Raw genomic sequence first — 21115 nt, forward strand, 5'->3', positions numbered from 1 at the left:
AGTGGTGCTCCCGCCACGGGTTCGGATCCTATATAGGGATGGCCGGTGTGCTCACTGGCTGAGCGTCGTGTGGGCGTCACCAAGCCAAGGGTTGCGATCCCCTTACCGGTCACAAAAAGGACAGAAAAAAAAAAAAACTTCTAATAGCTTCCCATTGCATCAAGAATGGAATCTAAATTCTTTGCTACAACCTACCTGGCCCTACCTAATTCAACCCTCTGTCCTCTTTGCTCACGACTCCAGACAGAGTTGCCTTCTTTCTGTTCACTGAATACACCAAGGTCCATTCCCCCTTCAGGGCTTTGATGTTTGTTGCTTTCTGTGCTTGGAACCTCTTCCGGTAGTTTGTATGGCTGGCTGAGCACTTAAAATCTCAGTGCTACTACCCCCATTCCCTGTAACATTATTCTATTTTCTTCATAGAACTGATCACTAAAATTATTTGTTTGTTGTCTATCTCCTCCACCAAAATGTAAGCTTAGACTTTGTCATTCCTTTTCACGCTTGTGTATCTTTATATAGAAAGAACAGTACCTGGAATATAGTAAGTACTAAGTAAATATTTGTTGAATGAATTAATGAATGTTGAATAAATTAATGAGTTAATTAAATATCAGATGAAGAAAACTCCACAGAATATTGTAAGGAGGGGGTGAATAGATGGATAGTAAATAAATTCTGTCAACTATTGGAATTTGTGTAGGATGGTGGAAAAGCTTCAGTTTCAGATTGGGCAGACTAGTTCTGACATTTAGTTATGTGAACACTGGCAATTGCCTCTGTAAAGAGGCTGATAAGTACCTTTTAGATAAGATTATTTTTGGGCCGGCCCTGTGGCGCACTCGGTTGAGTGCAGTGCTTGGGAGTGCGGCGGTGCTCCCGCTGAGGGTTCGGATCCCATATAGAGACCGGTCTGCTCACTGGCTGAGCGCAGTGCGGACGCAACACCGAGGGTTGTGATCCCGTTGCTGGTCACGGTAACCGGGCGTGACACCGAGGGTTGCGATCCCGTTACCGGTCAGGAAAAAACACAAAAAGGAAAAAAAAAAAAAGATTATTTTTAATCTTAAATGTGTTAATGTATATAAAGAGTATAGTATATACTGTTTTGCACAAAAAGGCATTCAGTGAATATAAGGTGCTGTAGTTTTTCTGTACTGCTTATTATCCTGTTGGGAGAAGGTATTTACTCCCATTATTAAAAGTAATATCTGCTTATCAGTGAAAATTAGCAAAGCGCAGAAAAGTAGAAAGGGTAGAGGGGGATTTACTACCTGAAGAGAACAGCTAAAATTTTGATGGAAAAACCAACCCGTGCTTGTGTCTGTGTGTGTGTGGTTGTTGAGATAAATATAAATACATAAAATATGTACAGTTTAACATGCATTTGTAAAGTTACCTGTTTAACCACAACTCAGTTGAATAAAGATCATTTACAGGCTCTTATATAAACTTCCCATATACTCCCTCCCAGTCACAACCCATTCCAAGAGAACTGAAAGCCAATAAACACACAAAAATTTGTACTTAAATGTTCACAGCAGCCACATTTATAAACATTTTTGAGAAAATCATGGATTCACATGTAGTTGTAAGATTTAATCTAAGGAGATCCTGTGTATCTTTTACTCAGTTTCCCCCAATTGTTAACATCTTGTAAAACAATATAATAACCAGGATATTGACATCGATACAGTCAAGATAGATGTTGCCCTTTTATAGTCATACTCACTTCCCTTCCACTTCCTGGCGATCACTGATCTGTTCTCTGTTTCTGTAATTTTGTCATTGTAAGAATGGTATTGTCTTAGTCTGCTATAATAAAAACACCATAAACAACAAGTGTCTATTTCTCTGTTTCTCTAGTTATGGAGGCTGGGAAGTGTGGAATATACTATAAAGCATATGTACCTCACAGGGCCTGGTTTTCCAAAGCCTTGCAGTTTCAAATATTGACCTTGCGGAAGACTGGAAATTTTCCTCAGGCTATAAGTCTCTGGTGTAAGATAAAGATTTGTAGCACAGCAGGGTTGCTGGCTCAAGGACAGACTAGTTACTGATTGTTATGTAAAAATACTGAGAAATTGCTGTAAGATCACTTAATTGCCTTACTGGAATGTCATCTGACTTGTTTCACTGAAAGTTACCAGCCTATATTGTTAAACTATAACCCCCACCTATGTTCTCTTCCTGTAACTTCCTGGTCTGGAAAATAAATGCAGGAAGAGAACGCCAATTTGGGGTTAATTTTCCGAGGAAGGGATCCCTCTCGCTGGAGGGTCCCAGGGAAATTAACCACTTCGGGGCTTCTCACTGCTCAGAAGAGATGGGCTTTGAGTAATCCTTTGCGTCTCCATCATCCAGGGGAAGTGGGGTGACAAATCCGTGGGGGACAAAGCAACAGGGAAGTCCAAGATCAGGGTGCTGACACATTTGGTATCTGGGGAGAACCCATTCCTCTTAGATAGTGCTTTCTCATTGTGTCCTCACATGGTGTAAGAGGCAAGGTAGCTCTCTGGGGCCTCTTTTATAAGGGCACTAATCCCATTCAGGAGAGCTCTACCCCCATGACCTAATCACCTTCCAAAGGCTCTTCCTCCTAATCACCATCACACTGGGGATTCGTTTCCAATATATGAATTTGTGTGTGTTAGTGGGTGGGGGGACACAAATATTCAGACCATAGCCATTATGTAAATAAAATCATATGGTATTGTAATCTTTTGGGATTGGCTTTTTTCATTCATACTGTTGTTAGCAGTATCAAGTTTATTTCTCTTTATTGCTGTGTAGTATTTCATGGCATTAACATACCATAGTTTGTTTACTCATTCACCTGTTGAAGGACATTGTGGCTTATTTCTACTTTTTAGCTATTACAAATAAAGCTGCTATAAATATTTACGGGTTTTCATGTGAGCATAGTCTTTTATTTCTCTGGGGTAAATGTCCAGGAGTGCAACTGCTGGTTATATGGTAGTTGCATGTTTAGTTTTTGACAAAACTGCCAAACTCTTTTCCAGAGTGGCTGTACCATTTTATATTCCTACCATCAAAATATGAGTAATCCACTTCCTTCACATCTTCACTAGCATTTGTTACTGCTATTTTTTATTTTAGCCCTTCTGATAGGTATGTAGTAATGTCTCGTGATTTTAATTTGCATTTTCCTAGTTGTTAATGACGTTAAACATTTTATGTGCTTATTTTCTATGTGTACCTTTGGTGAGATATTTCTTCATGTCTTTTGCTCATGTTCTGATTGGATTGTGAAAGATCCTTATATATCTATATACTAATCGTTTGTCAAATAATGTAGTTTGTAAATATATTCTCACTCTGTGGCTTGCCTTTTCATCCATTTAACAGGATTCTTTATAGAGCAGAAGTTTTTAATTTCAATGAAGTTCAATTTATCAGTTTTTCTTTTTATGGGTCATGTTTTTGGTGTCTATTCTAGGCTTAGATCCTGAAGATTTTTTCTAATGTTTTTTCTAAAAGTTTTATAGCCTTATATTTTACATTTAAGACCGTAGTTCATTTTGTGTTAATTTTTAAAATAGGTGTGACTCTTGAGTTTTTCTTTTTCCTTTTTTTTTTTTTTTTTTTTGCCACCCTTTCAGTTGCTGCACCACCATTTGTTGAAAAGGCTGTCTTTCCTCCACTGAATTGCTTTTGCACCTTTGTAAGAAATCAGTTGGACATATTTGTTTAAATCTATTTCTGGGTTCTTTGTTCCATTGATGTTTATGTCTGTCCTTCCCATTCTGTTTCATTGATATATATGACTTGTCCTCCAATATTTCAGTCTTGATTACTGTACTTGTTTAAAATGTCTTGAAATTGGGTAGACCAATTCCTTCCACTTAATCTTTTTCAAAATTATCTTAGCTATTCTCATTCCTTTGCCTTTTCATAAAAATTTTAGAAAATTCTTGTCTATAGGTATATAGAATATCTTTCTGGGTTCTATTTTTAATTTTGTTAAATAACATAAAATTTGTCATTTTAAACATTTGTAAGTGTCCAGTTTAGCGGCATTAAGTCCATTCACACTGTTGTGCAACCATCACCACCATCTACTGCCAGAACTTTTCATCTTCCCAAACTGAAACTCCGTATCCATTAAACAACAACTCCCATTTCTTTCTTCGCCCCCAGCCCTTGGCACCATCCACTATTCTACTTTCTGCCTCCACAAATTTGAATACTTCAGGTACTTAATATAAGTAGACTCATACAGTGTTTGTCCATATATGTCTGGTTTATTTCACTTAGCTTTTGTTTTCAAGGTTCATCCATGCTGTAGCATATATCAGATTTTACTCCTTTTAAGGCTGATTAATATCCCATTGCATATATATACCACATTTTGTTTATTTATTCATGTGATGATGGACATTTAGATTATTAACACCTTTTGGCTATTATGAGTGATGCTGCTATGTATGTGGATGTACAAATATCTGTTCAAGTCTCTGCTTTTAATTCTTTTGTGTATATATCCATAAGTGGAATTGCTGGGATATATAATTCTATTTTTAGTTATCTGAGGAACTACCATACTGTTTGCCATAACAGTTGCACCATTTTTTATTTCCACCATCTTAAAGTAATGTCTGTTTTTAAATTAATACCAACTTAACTTTTTTTTTTTGTCTTTTTCGCGACCGGTAAGGGGATCGCAACCCTTAGTGAGGTGTCGCCTGCACTGCGCTCAGCCAGTGAGTGCACCGGCCATTCCTATATAGGATCCGAACCCACGATGGGAGTGTCGCTGCGCTCCCAGCGCTGCATTCTCCCGAGTGCGCCACAGGGTCGGCCCAATACCAACTTAACTTTGACATTAGAAAAACTATGGCTTTTACAGCTTTGAGCTTCCTTCCCATTTAGTTTTATTTACAGCTTTTAAATAAAGATTTACATTTTTATACTTTGTATACCTATTAACATAAATTTATATTTCTTTTGTATGCATTTGTCTTTTAAATCCTGTACACAATGGAATGGAGTTACAAAATTCTTACAAAATTATTAATATTACATTATTACAAAATTGTAATAATGTTGATTTGTATAGTTGTCTGTGTCTTTATTGGGGATCTTTATATCTTCATATTGCTTTGTGTTACTGTTTATCCTTTTATGTCAACTTGGAACTTTTTAGCATTTCTAGTATGCTGATTCTAGTTTATAATCAACATTTTTAGCTTTTTTTAAATCTGGGAATGTGTTCATTTCTTCCTCATTTTTGAGGGATAATTTTGCTGGATTTAGAATTTTTGGTTGGCTTTTTTTTTTTTTTTTTTTTTTGGCAATAAATATATCACCTCACTGCTTTTGACCTGCAAGGTTTCTGCTGAGAGATGACTGACAATTTTATTATTAGGATCCCTTTTAGTATGAGGATCCCTTGTACATGATGGGTTGCTTTTTTCTTGATGCTTTTAAGATTTTCTTTTTATTTCTGGTTTTGACAGTTTGATTATAATGTGTCCCTTTTGGTTTATCCTACTTGGAGTTCATTAGCCTTCTTATATTTATAGACCCATGTCTTTCCTCAAGTTGGTTAGCATTTAGCCATTACTTCTTTAAATAATCTCTCTGTCCCTTCTCCTTCTGGGATTCCTGTAGTACATTATTGGTCAGCTTGGTGGTATCCCATAAGTCCCTTAGACTTCACTTTTTATTGGGGTTTTTTTTTTTTTTTTTCCTTTTTGTTCCTTAGGCCCAATACTTTTATTATTTATTTACTTTTTGGGCAGCTGGCCAGTACAGGGACCCAAACCAATGACCTTCGTGTTATAAGGTTGTGCTCTAACCAACTGAGCTAACCATCCAGCCAATTTTAAATGATATGTCTTTAAGTTTGCTGACTCTTCTTTCTATTCAAGTCTTCTGTTGAACACTTATAGTGAATTTTTCATTTCACTTATTGTGTTTTTCTGCTCTAGAATTTCTTTGGTTCCCTTTTACAGTTTCTGTCTCTTTGTCAGTAGTCTCATTTTGTTCACATATTGTTTTCCTAATTTCCCTTAGTTCTTAGTCTGTGTTTTTCCTTAGCTCTGTGAGCATTTTTAGGTCACTAGTTCTAAAGTCTTTTTCTAGTACATCTAACCTATGTGTAGTGGATTGAATTATGTCCCCCCAAAACTCCCTGAAGCTTGAATTGTGTCCCCAAAGTTTTATGTATTAGAAACTTAGCCTCCACTGTGACTGCTAAGATGGTGGGAAATCCTATTACGGTAATTGAAAGGTGGAGCCTTGAAGAGGTGATTGGATTATAGGACCGTGCAGTAGTGAATGGATTAAAAATGGTGGTCAGGGCGTGGTTCTGAGGGCTTTAAAAGAGGAGAGTCTGTCCTTCTCTCTTGCTCTCTCTGCTTCCACTGTCTTGCAATGTGAGACCCCTGGGTCACTTCTGCCACCACCAGATGGACTTTGGACTTCACAGCCTCAGAAACTGTAAGCAATAAATTTTGTTTTTCCTTATAAATCACCCAGTTGCAGGTATTTTGTTATAAGCAACAAAAACAGACTAATATACTATGTTTCTTTCAGGATAGTTTGTTACTTTATTTTCTTCCTTTGAATGGTCTATGATTTCTTTCTTTGTATGCCTTGTGATATTTTTGTTGAAAATTTGGTATTTGAAAAAGTCACCTCTTACAGTCTGGCTCCATGCTGAAAAAGACCTTCACAAATAGCAGGGCATGTTCTGAGCCTTGAGGTCAGCCTGGCTCAGTGTCTTTGATCTCTTCTTGGCATTCATCTTGCTTCAGCCTTTGTGTCTTTTTTCTACCCCCCTTGTATACTCAAAAGAGTTTCATCCCAGCTTTTTGAGGAGGTTTAGATGTCCAATTATATTTCTCTACCCATAACCTCTTGCCCAGATGTGTGCTACCTGTCCCCCTGCAGCTTTCACGAGCATAGCCCATTGCTTCCTGTGGTTCTCCCGCCTGAGATCCAGTGTTGCATATCAGGTCTGCTCTGCTCTCTCCAGTTTGGAGGAGGAGAGTATTGGCAATTGGACTGCTGCTTTCTTCCAACTGTGCTCTTCCAAGAAGAGGGTGGGGCAAGGGTGAGTAAAAATGCCAAGAAATTTTCTACAATTTTAAATGTGACTTTTTCTTGATCAGGTGTTTGCTTGGTTGTTGTAGAACTTTGGCTGTTTTCCAGAGTTTCTAGAAAGTTATTTTAGCCAGTCTTTAGTTTTTTTAGTGTTTCTGTGGGGGAAAAAAGGCCTGGAGTTTCCTAGTCTGCTGTCTTGGCTAACACCATTTCTCATTGCTGGGCTTTTGATGGGGATTCTGTCAAACCTGTGTATCAGTTTGGGGAGAACTGGTATCTTCACTGTGGTGAGTCTTCCAATCCATGAGCACAGGATGTCTCTCCATTTTTAAAAAGATGTTTGGTTTCTTTCGTCAGCCTTGTATAGTTTTTAGCCTATTCATCCTGTACATGTTTTGTTAGATTTATACCTGAATTTTTTTTTTCTTGAGCAATTGTAAATTACATATTTTTAATTTTGGTGTCTTAGTGTTCATTGCTAGTATATAGAAGTATGATTGATTTTTGTACATTGATATTGCTGAACTCACGTAGGTCTAGGAGTGTTTTTGTAGTTTACTTTGGATTTTATGTGTGGACAATCATGTCATCTGCAAATAGGGACAGTTTCATTATTCCTTTTTGATCAGAATACCTTTTACTTTTTTTTCTTTATTGCACTAGCTGGAACTTCCAGAACTATGTCCAGCAGAAACTTTCCTTGTTTCTGCTGTTAGGGGGAAATCATTCAGTCTTTCATCACTAAGGATATTGTTACCGGTAGAGTGTTTTGTATATATATTTTTTATTTTAAGTTGAGGAAATTTTTCTCCATTCCTGTTATTCTGAGAGTTATATCATGAATGGTTGTTGAATTTTGGTAATTTCTTTTTCTGTGCTAATTGGTAGGATGTTTTGTTCTTTAGCCTATTAATATGGTGAATTACATTGATTGATTTTCAAATATTGAACCGTCCTTGCATTAATGAAATAAGCCCCCTTGATCATAATGTATAATTCTTTTTACATGTTGCTGAATTCTATTTGGTAATATTTTATTTAGGATTTTTATGTCTATATTCATGTGTAGTTTTTTTTGTTTGTTTGTTTTTTGGTACTGTCTTTGTCTGGTTTTGGTATTAGGGTAACATTAGTTTTTTTTTTATTGAGTTGGGGAATGTTTTTTCCACTTCTGTTTTCTGGAAGAGATTGTGTAGAATTGGTGCCAATACTTCTTTAAACTTTTAGTAGCATTCTCCAGTGAAACTATCAAAGCCTGGAGATTTCTTTTTTGGGGAGTTTTTACTATCAATTTTCCTAATAGTTATAGAGCCAATTAAAATATTCATCTATAATGAACAAGTGTGGTAGTTTGTGTTTTTCAAGGAATTGGTTCATTTTGTCTAGGTTGTCAAATTTATGTGTTAGAGTTTGTTGTATTATCCTTTTGATGTCTGCAGAGTCTGCAGTGATATCTCATGTTTTCATTCAGATATTGGTAATTTATATCTCCTCTTTTTTTGGTCTGTCTTGCTGGAGGATTGTCAGTTTTAATTGATTTTTCTCAAAGAACCAGTTCTTCATTTCATTGATTTTTTTTTTCCTCTATTGTTTTTTGTTTTCAATTTTATTGATTTCTGCTTTTATCTTTATTCCTTCTATTTACTTTGGGTATTTTTTTTTAACTAGGTTCTTGAGATGGAAGCTTAGATTATTGATTTGAGCCTGTTTTAATTTTCTAAAGTATACATTTAGTGCTATACGTTTTCTTTCAGCACGGCTTTAGTTGTGTCCCACAAATGTTGATATGTTGTATTTTCCTTTTTATTTAGTTCAATGTATTTCCCTTGATATTTTTCCTTTGACCATGGATTATTTAGGAGAATGTTCTTTAGTTTCCACATATTCAGAGATCTTCCTGTTATCTTTCTGTTATTGACTTCTAGTTTGGTTCCATTGTTTGGCAAACAAAATTTTTATGACTTCCAATTCTTTTAAATTTGTCAAAGTATGTTTTATGGCCCATGATATAGTCTATCTTGTATTTTTTATGGGCATTTGAAAAGAATGTGTATTCTGTTGTTGGGTGGGGTGTTGTATTTATATAAATACAAGATCCTCTTGGCTTATGGAGTCTTTGAGTTTTATATCCTTGCTGATTTTCTGTTTGTTGTTTGTATTTGTTGTCTATTGCTGCTGCAACAAATTACCACAAATTGAGTGGCTTAAAACAACCCAGATTAATTACTTTACACTTCTGTAGGTCAGAAGTTCAACATGTGTCTGTGTGGATTGACATCAAGGTATTGGCTGGGCTGCATTCCTTTCTGGAGGCTTTAAGTGAGAATCCATTTCCTTGCTTTTACTATCCTGTGGGTCACCCACATTCTTTAGCCCATGGTCTCCTTTCTGTAATTTCAAAGCCAGCAACAAAGGATCAAGTCCTTCTCATGTTGCATCACTCTGACTCTCTCTTTTTTTTTTTTTTTTTTTTAAAAGGATGACCAGTAAGGGGATCTCAACCCTTGGCTTGGTGTTGTCAGCACCACGCTCAGCCAGTGAGCAAACCGGCCATCCCATATATGGGATCCGAACCCGTGGCCTTGGTGTTATCAACACCGCACTCTACCGAGTGAGCCACAGGCCGGCCCACTCTGACTCTCTTTTGTCTGCCTCTTCTGCTTATAAAGACCCTTGTGATTACATTGGGCCCATGCAGATAATTTAGGATAATCTCTGTCTTAAAGTCACTTGTTTAGCAACCGTAATTCTACCTGCAACCTTAGTTTCCCTTTTCCATGTAAAGTAACATATTTGTCAGTTTTGAGGATTAGGATGTGGACATTATTCTGCCTATTATAGTGAAGTGCAAAGGTGTTTTTTTTTTTATTATTTCCCTCTAGAGTACATACTTCCTTTAGCTATTCTTGTTTTTTTCCCAGTGTATAAGGTGTTATTTTTCTGTGTTCGAGCTTTTATTTCTTTGTCTTCAGTTTTCAGAAGTTTGGTGTGGATTCTTTTTAGCATTTCATTTTAATTTTTCTATTGGCTTTTTAGCTATACCTTTCTGTATTGAAAAAAAATTACTTTCTCTAAGGATTACTATATCTTATCATAGTTGAATTAATGTTAATACTGTACTACTTCACTTAAAAATAAGGATCTTTCAAAAGTATTGGTCCACTTACCTCCTTGTTTTTTGTGCTGTTATTGTCGTATACATTACATGTACTTCTTTACCCACGTATTTACTCTATCTGGTGCTCTTTATTTCTTCCTGTAAATAGGTTTCCATCTGGTATTGTTTCCCTTCAACCTGAAGTTCCTTTGGCTTTTCTTGTAGTGCAGGTCTGCTGGTTGTGAATTCTCTCTGTTTTTATTTATATGAAAATATTTTTGTTACCTTCATTTTTGAAGGGTAACTATTGGGAGATAACATTTTGGCTGACAGGTTTTTTCTTTCATTGCTTTAAAGGTGTCATTCACTTGTTTTCAGCTCTCCATTGTTTCTGATGAGAAGTCAGCCAACGTTTATACCAGTGTTCCCTTATATGTAATGTATCTTTTCTTTGGACTGATTTTGAATTTTTCTCATCTTTGAATTTCAGTAATTTTACTATTATGTGCCTAGGTGTTTTTCTTTGTACTTATCCTCCCATGAGTTCATTGAGTTTCTTAGATCTGTAAGTTTATGTTTTTCACCCAGTTTTGGAAAAATGTAGCTATTATTTCTTTAAATGTCCTTTCTGTCTCATTGCCTCTCTCCTACTATTCTGGGATTCCAATTACTTATCTGTTACATTGTTTGCACAAGTCATTGAGGCTTTGTTCATTTCATCTTTTTTTCCTGTTCTTCAGATTAGGTAATTACTATTGATCTGTCAAGAGTCAGCAAATCTGAAGATACAGCAATAGTAATTATGGGCTGTGTACAAGGAGAGGATTGATTTTGGTCTTGAAAGAACCATTCTGGTTAATATTCATAATATGGGAGAAACAGCTAAGATTGAAATCATGCAAATCTTTTTGTCTGGCAAAAAGATTTGGTTTTGGAATCTGGCTCAGGCTCTAACTAGCTCTGTAACATTAAATTTGGAACAATATGGAGTATGAATTAAAAAAAAATCTGTCACATTTCCTTATTGATAAAATAAGAATAATGTTATTTTTCCTATTGGCCCTTCTGGGCTCTTTTCTGAGGATCATGTGAGACCACTGTGTAAAAACACTTGAAGAACATAACACTAGTACCAGGTGAGGGACTGTTTAGCATTTCCACCTGTCCCTCTTTGCTAAGTAGATGACCCAATAACATAGTGTATGAAAAAAATTATTTAAGCATTATGAACTATTGCATTTTATAAGCAAATAAATATGAGAATCATTTAATTGTTATCATTATATAAATGGTGGACTACTGAAGACTGAAAACTCTCAAGAGCCAAAGAAGGGTAGAGTTTTGTATACCATAATAAGTGGAAGGATGTGTGGGGGTAAATAGGAATAGAGGGATCAGAGAGAAGTAACTGCAATATTGTTTAAGTCCCATGAAAGGCTAATACCTACTTTGCATTCCTCTTTGTTGTCTGTGATGTGGGAGACCCCTTCACTTTCATTCTGTCCACTTTAGTGCGTGGGATGGAAGGAAGCTCAGGCTGACCCTGCAAGTGGACTGATGGGAAAAGAAGTCTGTCTGTAGCCTATGTTCTTTAATCATGTGTAATTTATTGAAAAAAAATCAGGGCTATTGAGAGATAGAGTAGGGGGAGCAGGAAAGACAGTGAAGAATAGGTAACAGGGCAGGAATAGGAGAGGAAAGATAAGATATTCAGCATGCTGTCTGATGCTCAGGCAGAGGCAGAGTAATTTATTGAAAAAAAATCAGGGCTATTGAGAGATAGAGTAGGGGGAGCAGGAAAGACAGTGAAGAATAGGTAACAGGACAGGAATAGGAGAGGAAAGATAAGATATTCAGCATGCTGTCTGATGCTCAGGCAGAGGCAGATGGGATTAGTTGTTGACTGGGGAAGAAACTAAATATAAATTGAGCCAAGTAGGGTGATGGAAATTTTTTGCTGCCTGAGCCAGAGTAAGAAGCAAGGGCACAGGTTTCTAGACATTGTTGCAGAAAGGTTGATTTTTACAGCAGATAATTTGCATTCTGGTTCCATGGGAAAAGAGGTTCATAGATGGGCACATGTTCTCACACCCCTGAACCATGAATTGGAGTTTTCCACCTGAAAGGAGCAGAGACAGACTATAGTGAGCAGAAGGATTTTTCCTCCAACCTTAGCCTTTATCCATGCTACCCGATGTTCCCATGTAAGGATGGCTAAGACCTCCACTTTTATATTCTTCCTCCCCTTTCTCTTCTGTCTGCCTCCTCTGGGACCTTCCTCCCATCAGTTGCCACTCCTCTCTTATATTTTCAGTCTCTTTCTCTCTACTGGCTCCTTTTTTGGTTTACAAACAGACTCAAGTTTACCCTAAACTCAAAAATGTTTTCTGTTGACCACGCTACTCTCCTACCACTATCCTTCCTTTCCCCACAAACCTCTCCAGAGAGCTAGCTTATCCTCACCACCTTAACTTCCTTCTCATTCATATCTTGGCCCCGAGCACTCAGAATCATGACCCCACTGTGCTGAAACTTTCCTCTCAAAGGTTGCTAGAGGTCTACACATCAAATTCTGCAGGCTTTTCTCAGGACTCTTCTTTGACCTCAGTGCATGCACATCATGCTGTTGACTACACCCCCTTTCTTGACACTGTCTTCTGATAAGGTCTTCCCTACTGCTTTGTCTACTGCCCTGAATCCAATTATCTCTGCTCTCCCAAGTTGAATTCTCACATTTCCAACTAACTCATGGTCATCTCCATGCAGACATGCTAACGGAATCTTAAAACTTACTGTGCCCCAAATGAACCTCATTATTTTCCTCCCCAAATCTGCTTGTTTTCCTGAGATTCCCTTATGTTTTCTATACCACCTCTTCAAAACCTCCGTCATCTCTGATTCCTCCCTTTGCCACCCTCAATTTAGACTAGAATTACTTAGCTACCTCTCCATCAGTACCTGAGGTTCTACTCTAAATCCTGGAATGAATCTCCAAGTTCCTTGATCCCTCCCAAGGCCCCTGCCACCCCAACTGCCCCCCATCAGTAGTTAAGTTGGTTGATGTGTTGTCTGGCAAAAAGATTGCCTCATAAAATCCCCACATACCTTCAAAGATCTTCTTTAACATGCATTGCTGGGAATTCTCAGTGGTGCAGACTCCCTCTCCACGAAGACATTTTCCCTGATCATTCATATAAGCACATGTGTGGCAATTTAATATTGTGCCTGAAAATTTAAGATAAGCCTAATGAAATCCCCTTATGGATCAGGTGTGTAGCCTTGAGTCTCACATCTGGGGAAGGATGATGGGCAGTAAGTAGCCTGGATACAACACATTCATTTATTAGTTCTTGTTGGGGATCTGCAGGCTCTGTGTCTGATGGAGCTCTTCCAGAGGAAATCCCTTCATTCTCACTGCTTCATGTATGACCTTCACTGCTGATGAATCCCAGATTTATATCTCTAATATTGACTTTTACTGCAGTCCATATCCCCATTGGCTTCTTGGACATTTATAATTAGATGCCTTTCTGTCATGTCTGACTCAGCAGGAGCAAAGTATTACGTGACTGACTTTTTCGTACTCCCCATCATACTGTCACTTAAAAGCCTAAACACTTGGAATCAAATTTGACTGATTAATAAGCTATGTTAGAATTCTCTAACATCTCAAACCTCGTGAAGAGTCTGCATCAGTCTCCATTTTCAAATTGACCTTATCAAAGGTCTTTAATGACAGTCTCTGAAATGCTTCTGTATCACCTATTTCACTATCTCTACTGCTAATCCCCTATTTTGGGAAGCATAAAGAAATGGTAAGAGTATGGACTTTGGACAGACCTAGTTTGCATCCAAGGGTTGCCACTTTGTAGCTGTGTGGTACTGGGCATATTACTTTAGCCTCACTTCCCTCATTTGAAAATTTAGAGTAATACTAATGCAATGGGGTTAAATATGAAGTATTCATATCTGGTAAAAACTTGAGGCATCAGACTTTAGGTCTTGTTTTCTTTCCTTGAACAACCACTTTTAAATGAGAGCCGCAGAATTGCAGTTGTCCTGGGAACTTATTTCTGATTCTAACAGACAAAAGTGTTTGCACATTTTACATTCCATTTTTCAGCAAAATAACCACCAGCTACAGTGCTAGACATCTCTTTACAGGGTTTGCAAAAGTTATAACATTCTAACATAGTTTGTTAAGAGGCAGGTTAGCATGCAGCTGATGAAGGTTAATCTTCAGAACGCTGCATTTCCATAAGCCCCTTCTAGGGGAGCCACAGCATTTGTATTTATAATTTCTTACAGGGAGTGGAGTTGGAGGGGCTACTAGCATTTTTTTGTTGTTGTTTTTCTTAAACAGGGTCCTCCAAATTGTTTAGCCTTCAGGGCCTCATAAAACCTGGAACCTGTCTCTTGGTATTATTGTGAAGAGACCTAGAGAGTGTTTGGGAAAGCTGTTTATGAAGTGTTAACAATTCTTTCTTCTACATTCCTTCCCTAATATTGGGGTTTTTTGATGTGTTCCCCACTTCCCACCTGAAGTCAATGACTGGTACTCATCCAAATGTGACTCACCTGAAGATGTGCTTGAAAATGGTGCACCTGAAGGCTGTTCCCCCGAAGCCTGTTCCATTGAAGGCTGTTCTCCTGAAGCCTGTTCTGCTGAAGACTTTTCTCCTGAAGCCTGTTCTACTGAAGTTTGTTCACCTGAAGGATTTTCACCCAAAGCCTGTTCTCCTGAAGCCTTTTCACCTTCTGAAGCCTGTTCAGCTGAAGGCTTTTCACCCGAAGGCTGTTCACCCGAAGCCTGTTCACCCGGAGCCTGTTCACCCGGAGCCTGTTCACCCGGAGCCTGTTCACCCGGAGCCTGTTCACCCAGAGCCTGTTCACCTGAAGGCTTTTCAGCTGAAGGCTGTTCACCTGAAGGCTGTTCAGCCAAAGTATGCTCACGTGAAGGCTTTTCATCTGAAGACTGTTCACCTGCAGTGTGCTCACCCGCAGTGTGCTCAACCATAGCACGATGACTTGAACTGTGCTCACTTGAACCGTGCTCACTTAAAGTGTTCTTGCCTGAATAAGTTTCATATAAAGCCTCAGCATCTGAAGGGTTTCCAAGTGAAGAGTACTCACCTGAAAATTGCTGAACTGAAGCTTCATGGTGCATAGAGCCGGGAGGCTCATCAGGCTGGCCTGATGCTCCTGGGATGGAGAAGGAACAGAAGAGAGATGGTGAAGGTGAGAGAGAATGGGGTAAAGACTACTTTTCTATGGAGTGAGGCTAATGTTGTGTGACACGTAGGTTTCCTGTAGGCCTAGATCAGGTACCTGAAGATAGTACAGATGTCGGGAGAGGTCAACTAAGTACCCCAAGAGACCATGGAGGACAGAGGTATTTAATGAAACACACAGAGACTACCTCTGGGATTGAAGGGAAGACTTTAGGATTCACATTATTAAGAACTGCACAGAGGGACCCACTCAGCCAGAAGCACCAGAAGCACATGAAGGGGAATGAATGTGTCTCCCTGACAAAGACGGCATTAGAAAATCAATGTGTCATCACTTGTGTGATCAGCAGTCCACTACCAGTCCTCCCTCCAATTCCTCTATGGGTGAAAGGCAAGAAAATGGAGATAAGAGATAGAGAGAGAGAGAGAAAGAGAGAGAGAGAAAGAGAGAGAGAGAGAGAGAGAGAGTAGTTTTCAATAGCTAAGTAATTGTAGTCTAAATTGAGGGTGGAAGATTTTTAACTTTGGACAGGATAAACTTCAAACTAGAAGATGACAAATATCTAATGAGCCACAAAAATAATCAAAAAGGATTAAGTCACCTTTATTTGGTAAGGTCAGGTTCTCTCTCAAACTCAGTCCCCAATCTGTGTGGGTTGTGGACTCAGAAAGCAAAGTTGCTACAAATTAAGGTAAAAAATTCTGGCTTATCTTATATGTCTCTGAATTGAGATTCGTTGTGACATACCGTTTACACCCACTTCATGGAGCTGTCATGAGTAGTCAAGAAAATAAATTAAGTGCCTAGTCCATTGCCTAGGTGCTGAATTAATTTTAGTTTTCTCTCCTCCCCACTTGCACTAGCAATTACAAAACTCTTATATGGTCATTCTCTTCTGGCCAGTCTCTTCTACCTGTAATTCATCTTATTTATGACTGCCAGACAAATATTCCTTAAGTATGATTTTTGTTTTAACTGAATGGAAGTACCAAACAGAAAATTTTATTATTACTCTGTAATTGGACTGAGCAACCTAGAGGAGGGCAAGTAGATTACAAAAACTGAGTTAACCTAGCCAAAAGCTGAGAAGAATTATAGGATCTTTGAGGCTGAGGTAGTCTAAGGTTCCAGAGTGACTCTGTAAGCATCCTGCAATTGATATATATTCTGGGATTATTGCAGTACTTATAATCAATGACTTTCTAAAAGGCTAGAGTTAGAATATGTTGATAATGGAGAGGTAAGATTCAGTAAAGCTTTTAGGAAGTTTTTATTTTAAAAATGTTACCATAAATATATGCTTGACTGATTCTTCAATAGTTAAAGTTTTAATAAAGAGATGTTTCTGATATAAAAGAAAGCTTGAAAAAGCAGCTAATTTCTTAGTCATTTTTATGGTTTATGACTCATTGCTTTGCCACGTGACTGGCACATACTACCATCTGCTAGCTGTGTATCTACATTTCTGAGTTAGCTTTTGAAAGTCTAACAAAGCAAAAAAAAAAAAAATCTCTGAGAACCAACATTGCAGAAAACATTGTCATTTCACCAACAGCTCAAAGGTCATAGCCTCTCTTTTCCCGTAGGAGGCAGGAGGAACACAGCCCACCATGAGTGGGTGATCCTAACAGAGGAGATACAGACAACTTGAATACAACATGGCGATGAGGGAGAGACTCGTAAGGTCTCTGGTTCATAGCCCTGCTGTGTTCTGACATGGCTTTCTGGTCACATCCCATTCCTATCTTCTTAAATCTTTCCTTGGCACATTAACTACACAAGGACACCTTACACTCAGTTGGTGGGGGACAAACTTTCACTGAACTTCAGAATGCCCAAGCCTATCCTCCCATCTCACAGAGCATCAGGTACAAATTTTGAGTGGCCAAAAGAAGTAGCAACAGGACTATTTCAGGCCAGTGGGTCCCACTGACTGTAAAGCCATAACTAGAAGAAATCAACTGGTTCAGGAGCTCTCAGATTGGACCTGTGCATGGTGGTGTGTTGGGGCCATCTGCCCTACCTTTAAAAAAAAGTATTACCAAAATAACATATACTCTTTGAAATAAAGTTTAAAAGATACCTACTCTTTTTAGAACATATTCTTGATAGTGAGGTGTGATTGGCTGGTTATTTTCTGTTTGGTTCTCTAAATCAGCCTTTCTTGTCCATGATCTGTATCCCAAAAAGGCTGACTTCTATTGAATTCGTCATCTGGTTGCTGGTTGGATTTGGCTTCAGATTGGGTTTAGCCAAGATTGGAGGGGAGGAGAAAGAGGGACAGGAAGGGAGAGAGAGAGATTGGAGTGTTTATTCTTCCTATTCCTTCTCTGCCACAGTTGATAAAGTTTCCGTTGGGTGTCCTTTCTTCCATGGCACCAGCTCTCAACAAGGCTATGGTAACATGTTTTCCTCCCCTGCCCCTAGGCCTAAGGATGATAATGATTTCCTGCTTTTTCTAAAACCTGTATGCCCCAACTTTCCTTTTTTGTTTCCTTAACCCTGCCCACTTATATAAATAGTCTTTTCATGTAGGCATGTATCAATCGTGATTCTGGCAGAAAATAGATGACAAACTCAAATGGGTAACTACCAGAAGAAGGTGTGGGTTGCTGCAAACAAAAATACTGCCTAACAATCTATATAGGAGAAAGACAGACCCTCAGATCCCTTTTAAGTTTAGACCCAGATATCCAACCACCAGCTACCCCCATTTTATACATGTAGATAACGACCCCCCACCACCACCTTAGGAGAAGGAAGGTATATTCTTTGGTGAGAGGCATAGAACAGGGAGCACTAGGTACAGGGCTAGGGGATAGAGATGAGATGTCATACAGAAACTTTAAGGATTAAGTAGAAGGCTGAATACTGAGTGGTGATATCAGTTCCCTTCTCTTCCCAACTTCTTGAATACTGGCAGGCAACCTCTACCAACTCCTTCCTAACTAGGCAAGAGATCAGCACATCCCTCTCTGGAGAGATTGAGTGGTTCCAGAAGAAAGATCCTACAGACTTTGATGGAGTTGTCTGCCCATTCTGTGCCTATTACCCTAAAGTGAAGCTTCACTTATTGACAAGTCCCTCCATGCACACGGGGTTTCCGGTGGCTATTTTAGAGTCATTATATAGAATGTGAACACATAGCCAAGGATCACTAAACATTTTAGAAAAGCTTCTAAAGTGAAAGAAGGCAAAACAAACAAACAGAAAGATGTACTGTAGTGGCCACAGAGTCAGCACCAGGAGTAGATGAAAATCTTTATATATTATATTCTTAGTGATATAATTTCCAACTGCTAGGGATAAAGAGAATATCCTAAAAGTTTATAGAGAAGGGCCGGCCTGTGGCTCACTTAGAAGAGTGCGGTGCTGATAACACCAAGGCCACAGGTTCGGATCCCAATATAGGGATGGCTGGTTAGCTCACTTGGGAGAGCGTGGTGCTGACAACACCAAGTCAAAGGTGCGGTGCTGATAACACCAAGGCCACAGGTTCGGATCCCAATATAGGGATGGTTGGTTAGCTCACTTGGGAGAGCGTGGTGCTGACAACACCAAGTCAAAGGTTAAGATCCCCTTACCAGTCATCTTTTAAAAGAGAAGAAAAGTTTATAGAGAAGGGCCGGCCTGTGGCTCACTTAGAAGAGCGCGGTGCTGATAACACCAAGGCCACAGGTTCGGATCCCAATATAGGGATGGCTGGTTAGCTCACTTGGGAGAGCGTGGTGCTGACAACACCAAGTCAAAGGTTAAGATCCCCTTACCAGTCATCTTTTAAAAGAGAAGAAAAGTTTATAGAGAGAAAAACAGTATCTATGGAAAGGATCAGGAAAAAGTAACAACATCACACTTCTCAAAAGCAACACAGGAAAGTAGAAAAAAATAGAGAACGACTTAAAAAGAACAAAATAATTTTCAACTCAAATTTCTTTACTCAGTTTCATTTGAGAAGAGAATAAAGCAGAAAACCAAAGTCTCAAAAAAAAAAAAAAAGTGACTTTTTGTATTAGTGAGAAGTGCTTTCTTCAAATAGAGGGATACCAGCCTGCTGTGGCTTAAAGAACAGGGGTTTGTTTTCTCACGTAAGTCTGAAGGTAGGCAATCACTGACACTGGGTCAGAGGCTTGCGTGTTACAGCCAAGTTTCTGACATTCTTTTGCCTTTTCTCTAGTTCTTACTGTTTGGTCACAAGATGGCTGCCCAAAGCTCAGGCATCACACCCATGTGGATTCAAGGTAGTGGGGATGTATTAGTTTTCCGTTGCTGTGTGACAAACTTACCACAAACCTAGCAGCTTAAAACAATACCCACTTATCTCCCAGCTCTGTAGGTCACCAATCTAGGGCTTCTACACATAGGGACTCATGAAGCCAAAATCAAGATGTTGAACAGGGCTGGGCTCCCACCTAGAGACTGGAGAAGAATTCACTTCCACACTCATTCAGGTTTGGGGCAGAATTATTCCCTTACAGTTGTAGGACTAACTCCCTATTTTCTTGCTGGCTGTCAGCCTCTGGCCTCCCTCAGATCTTTGAGGCTATTGCCTCTTGGACATACCCTTGGTATCTGATCACCTGGTTATCTCATCATCTAGGTCTCCTTCAGCAAGAATTCTGTTGGGTCTGTCTAGATAGAATCTCCCTTACTCCTGATGTTTTGTTGTAGTAATTTTCCATCCACTGATCCTCACCCTGCTTCTTGGCAATAAATTCCCACTCGGTACTTTTGTATTTGGAGTAGAGCCCAGTGTCTTTCCCGAACTATGAGAACCCTTGGCGGTGGTCCCTAAACCTATCATGATAGTCCCTCCCCCGCTAAATAAAGTCTGTCTTATTGTCTTTAGCAAGTGTCATGAATTATTTCTTTCTTTGACATTATATGTCTATATATCTCCTTCCCTCAATCATTTACTTCTTTTGGTTCCCTACTCAAGTATCACTTTTCAGAAAGACCCTGTAAAAAAGCACCCCTGTCACTATCTATCATCATACCTCCCTTCAGTTTTCTTCATTGTTTTTATCACTACCTATATATATCAGATTGTTTATCATTTGTTCAAGTTTTATTTGTGCATTCACTACTTTATCCCCAGGGTCTGGCATATAATTAGATACTCAATAAATATCTGAAGAGATGAATAAATATTTATCCTGCATTGTCAACTAGCTATATTGAGAGCATGGAGAGAGGGGAAGAGGAATTTTAAAGAGAAATAAATCTTCATCTATTGTAACAAAAAGTCACTAGATAACATCTAAGATGGGTGAATCAGAAATAGTGATATAAACTTACTACATGAAGGTAATTTCCAGAAGAACAAGCTGAGAGTGGCCGGGTAGCATGGGTGGGGGTGTTGGGTTTAGTGGGTGGGAGTTGGGGGAGGACTGTTGATCTCCTTCATAAGCACATGCACATGTAGAAATCACCGAGTCACCCGAAACTCAAAAATCTGGACAAGCTCAGCAGAGGAGCTCCCATTTCATTTGCCTCTCAGACTTGTTCAACAGGAATCCCTTCTTGGCCCCTAGGGCTACAGGCTGAGACCACTGGACCATTCTGCGTGCAGAATCCTTTCCTAGAGGTCCATGAAGCCCCAGCAGTCACCAGGAAGCCACTCATAGTTGGTGCTGACTTGCAGCTTGACAAGAGAAGAATTGTTCCTAGTGTGCATTCCTCCATGTTTTCTGGTCCCAGCCCCCACTGACTTGTGGC

The 21115-nt window shown here is 38.9% G+C and overlaps 1 protein-coding gene across 1 annotated transcript; it reads right to left on the minus strand.

Annotated features, from left to right (window-relative positions):
* Positions 1-11929: 11929 nt before the first annotated feature.
* On the minus strand, positions 11930-21082 carry ACRV1 (acrosomal vesicle protein 1). Its single transcript, XM_008593304.1, has 4 exons — positions 20900-21082; positions 14747-15428; positions 13274-13393; positions 11930-12287 (listed from the first exon to the last, which is right to left on the minus strand). The coding sequence occupies exons 1-4, from the start codon at positions 21080-21082 to the stop codon at positions 12163-12165; spliced, it is 1110 nt and encodes a 369-aa protein (XP_008591526.1). The 3' UTR covers positions 11930-12162.
* Between the last annotated feature and the right edge of the window lie 33 nt (positions 21083-21115).

The sequence above is a fragment of the Galeopterus variegatus genome, unplaced genomic scaffold (assembly GCF_000696425.1).
Source record: "Galeopterus variegatus unplaced genomic scaffold, G_variegatus-3.0.2 Scaffold8979, whole genome shotgun sequence".
NCBI lineage: Eukaryota > Metazoa > Chordata > Mammalia > Dermoptera > Cynocephalidae > Galeopterus > Galeopterus variegatus.

Bases quoted from the DNA above. Each gene is read 5' to 3' on its own strand.
- ACRV1 (XM_008593304.1), bottom strand. From the start codon at position 21,082: ATGGAGGAATGCACACTAGGAACAATTCTTCTCTTGTCAAGCTGCAAG. The intron at 15,429-20,899 runs GTCTGAGAGGCA...ATAGAAAAGTAG, and splicing joins AAGGGATTCCTGTTGAACAA to TCTTTACCCCATTCTCTCTC. The intron at 13,394-14,746 runs GTGAGTCACATT...TTAAATTTTCAG, and splicing joins ATTTTCAAGCACATCTTCAG to GCACAATATTAAATTGCCAC.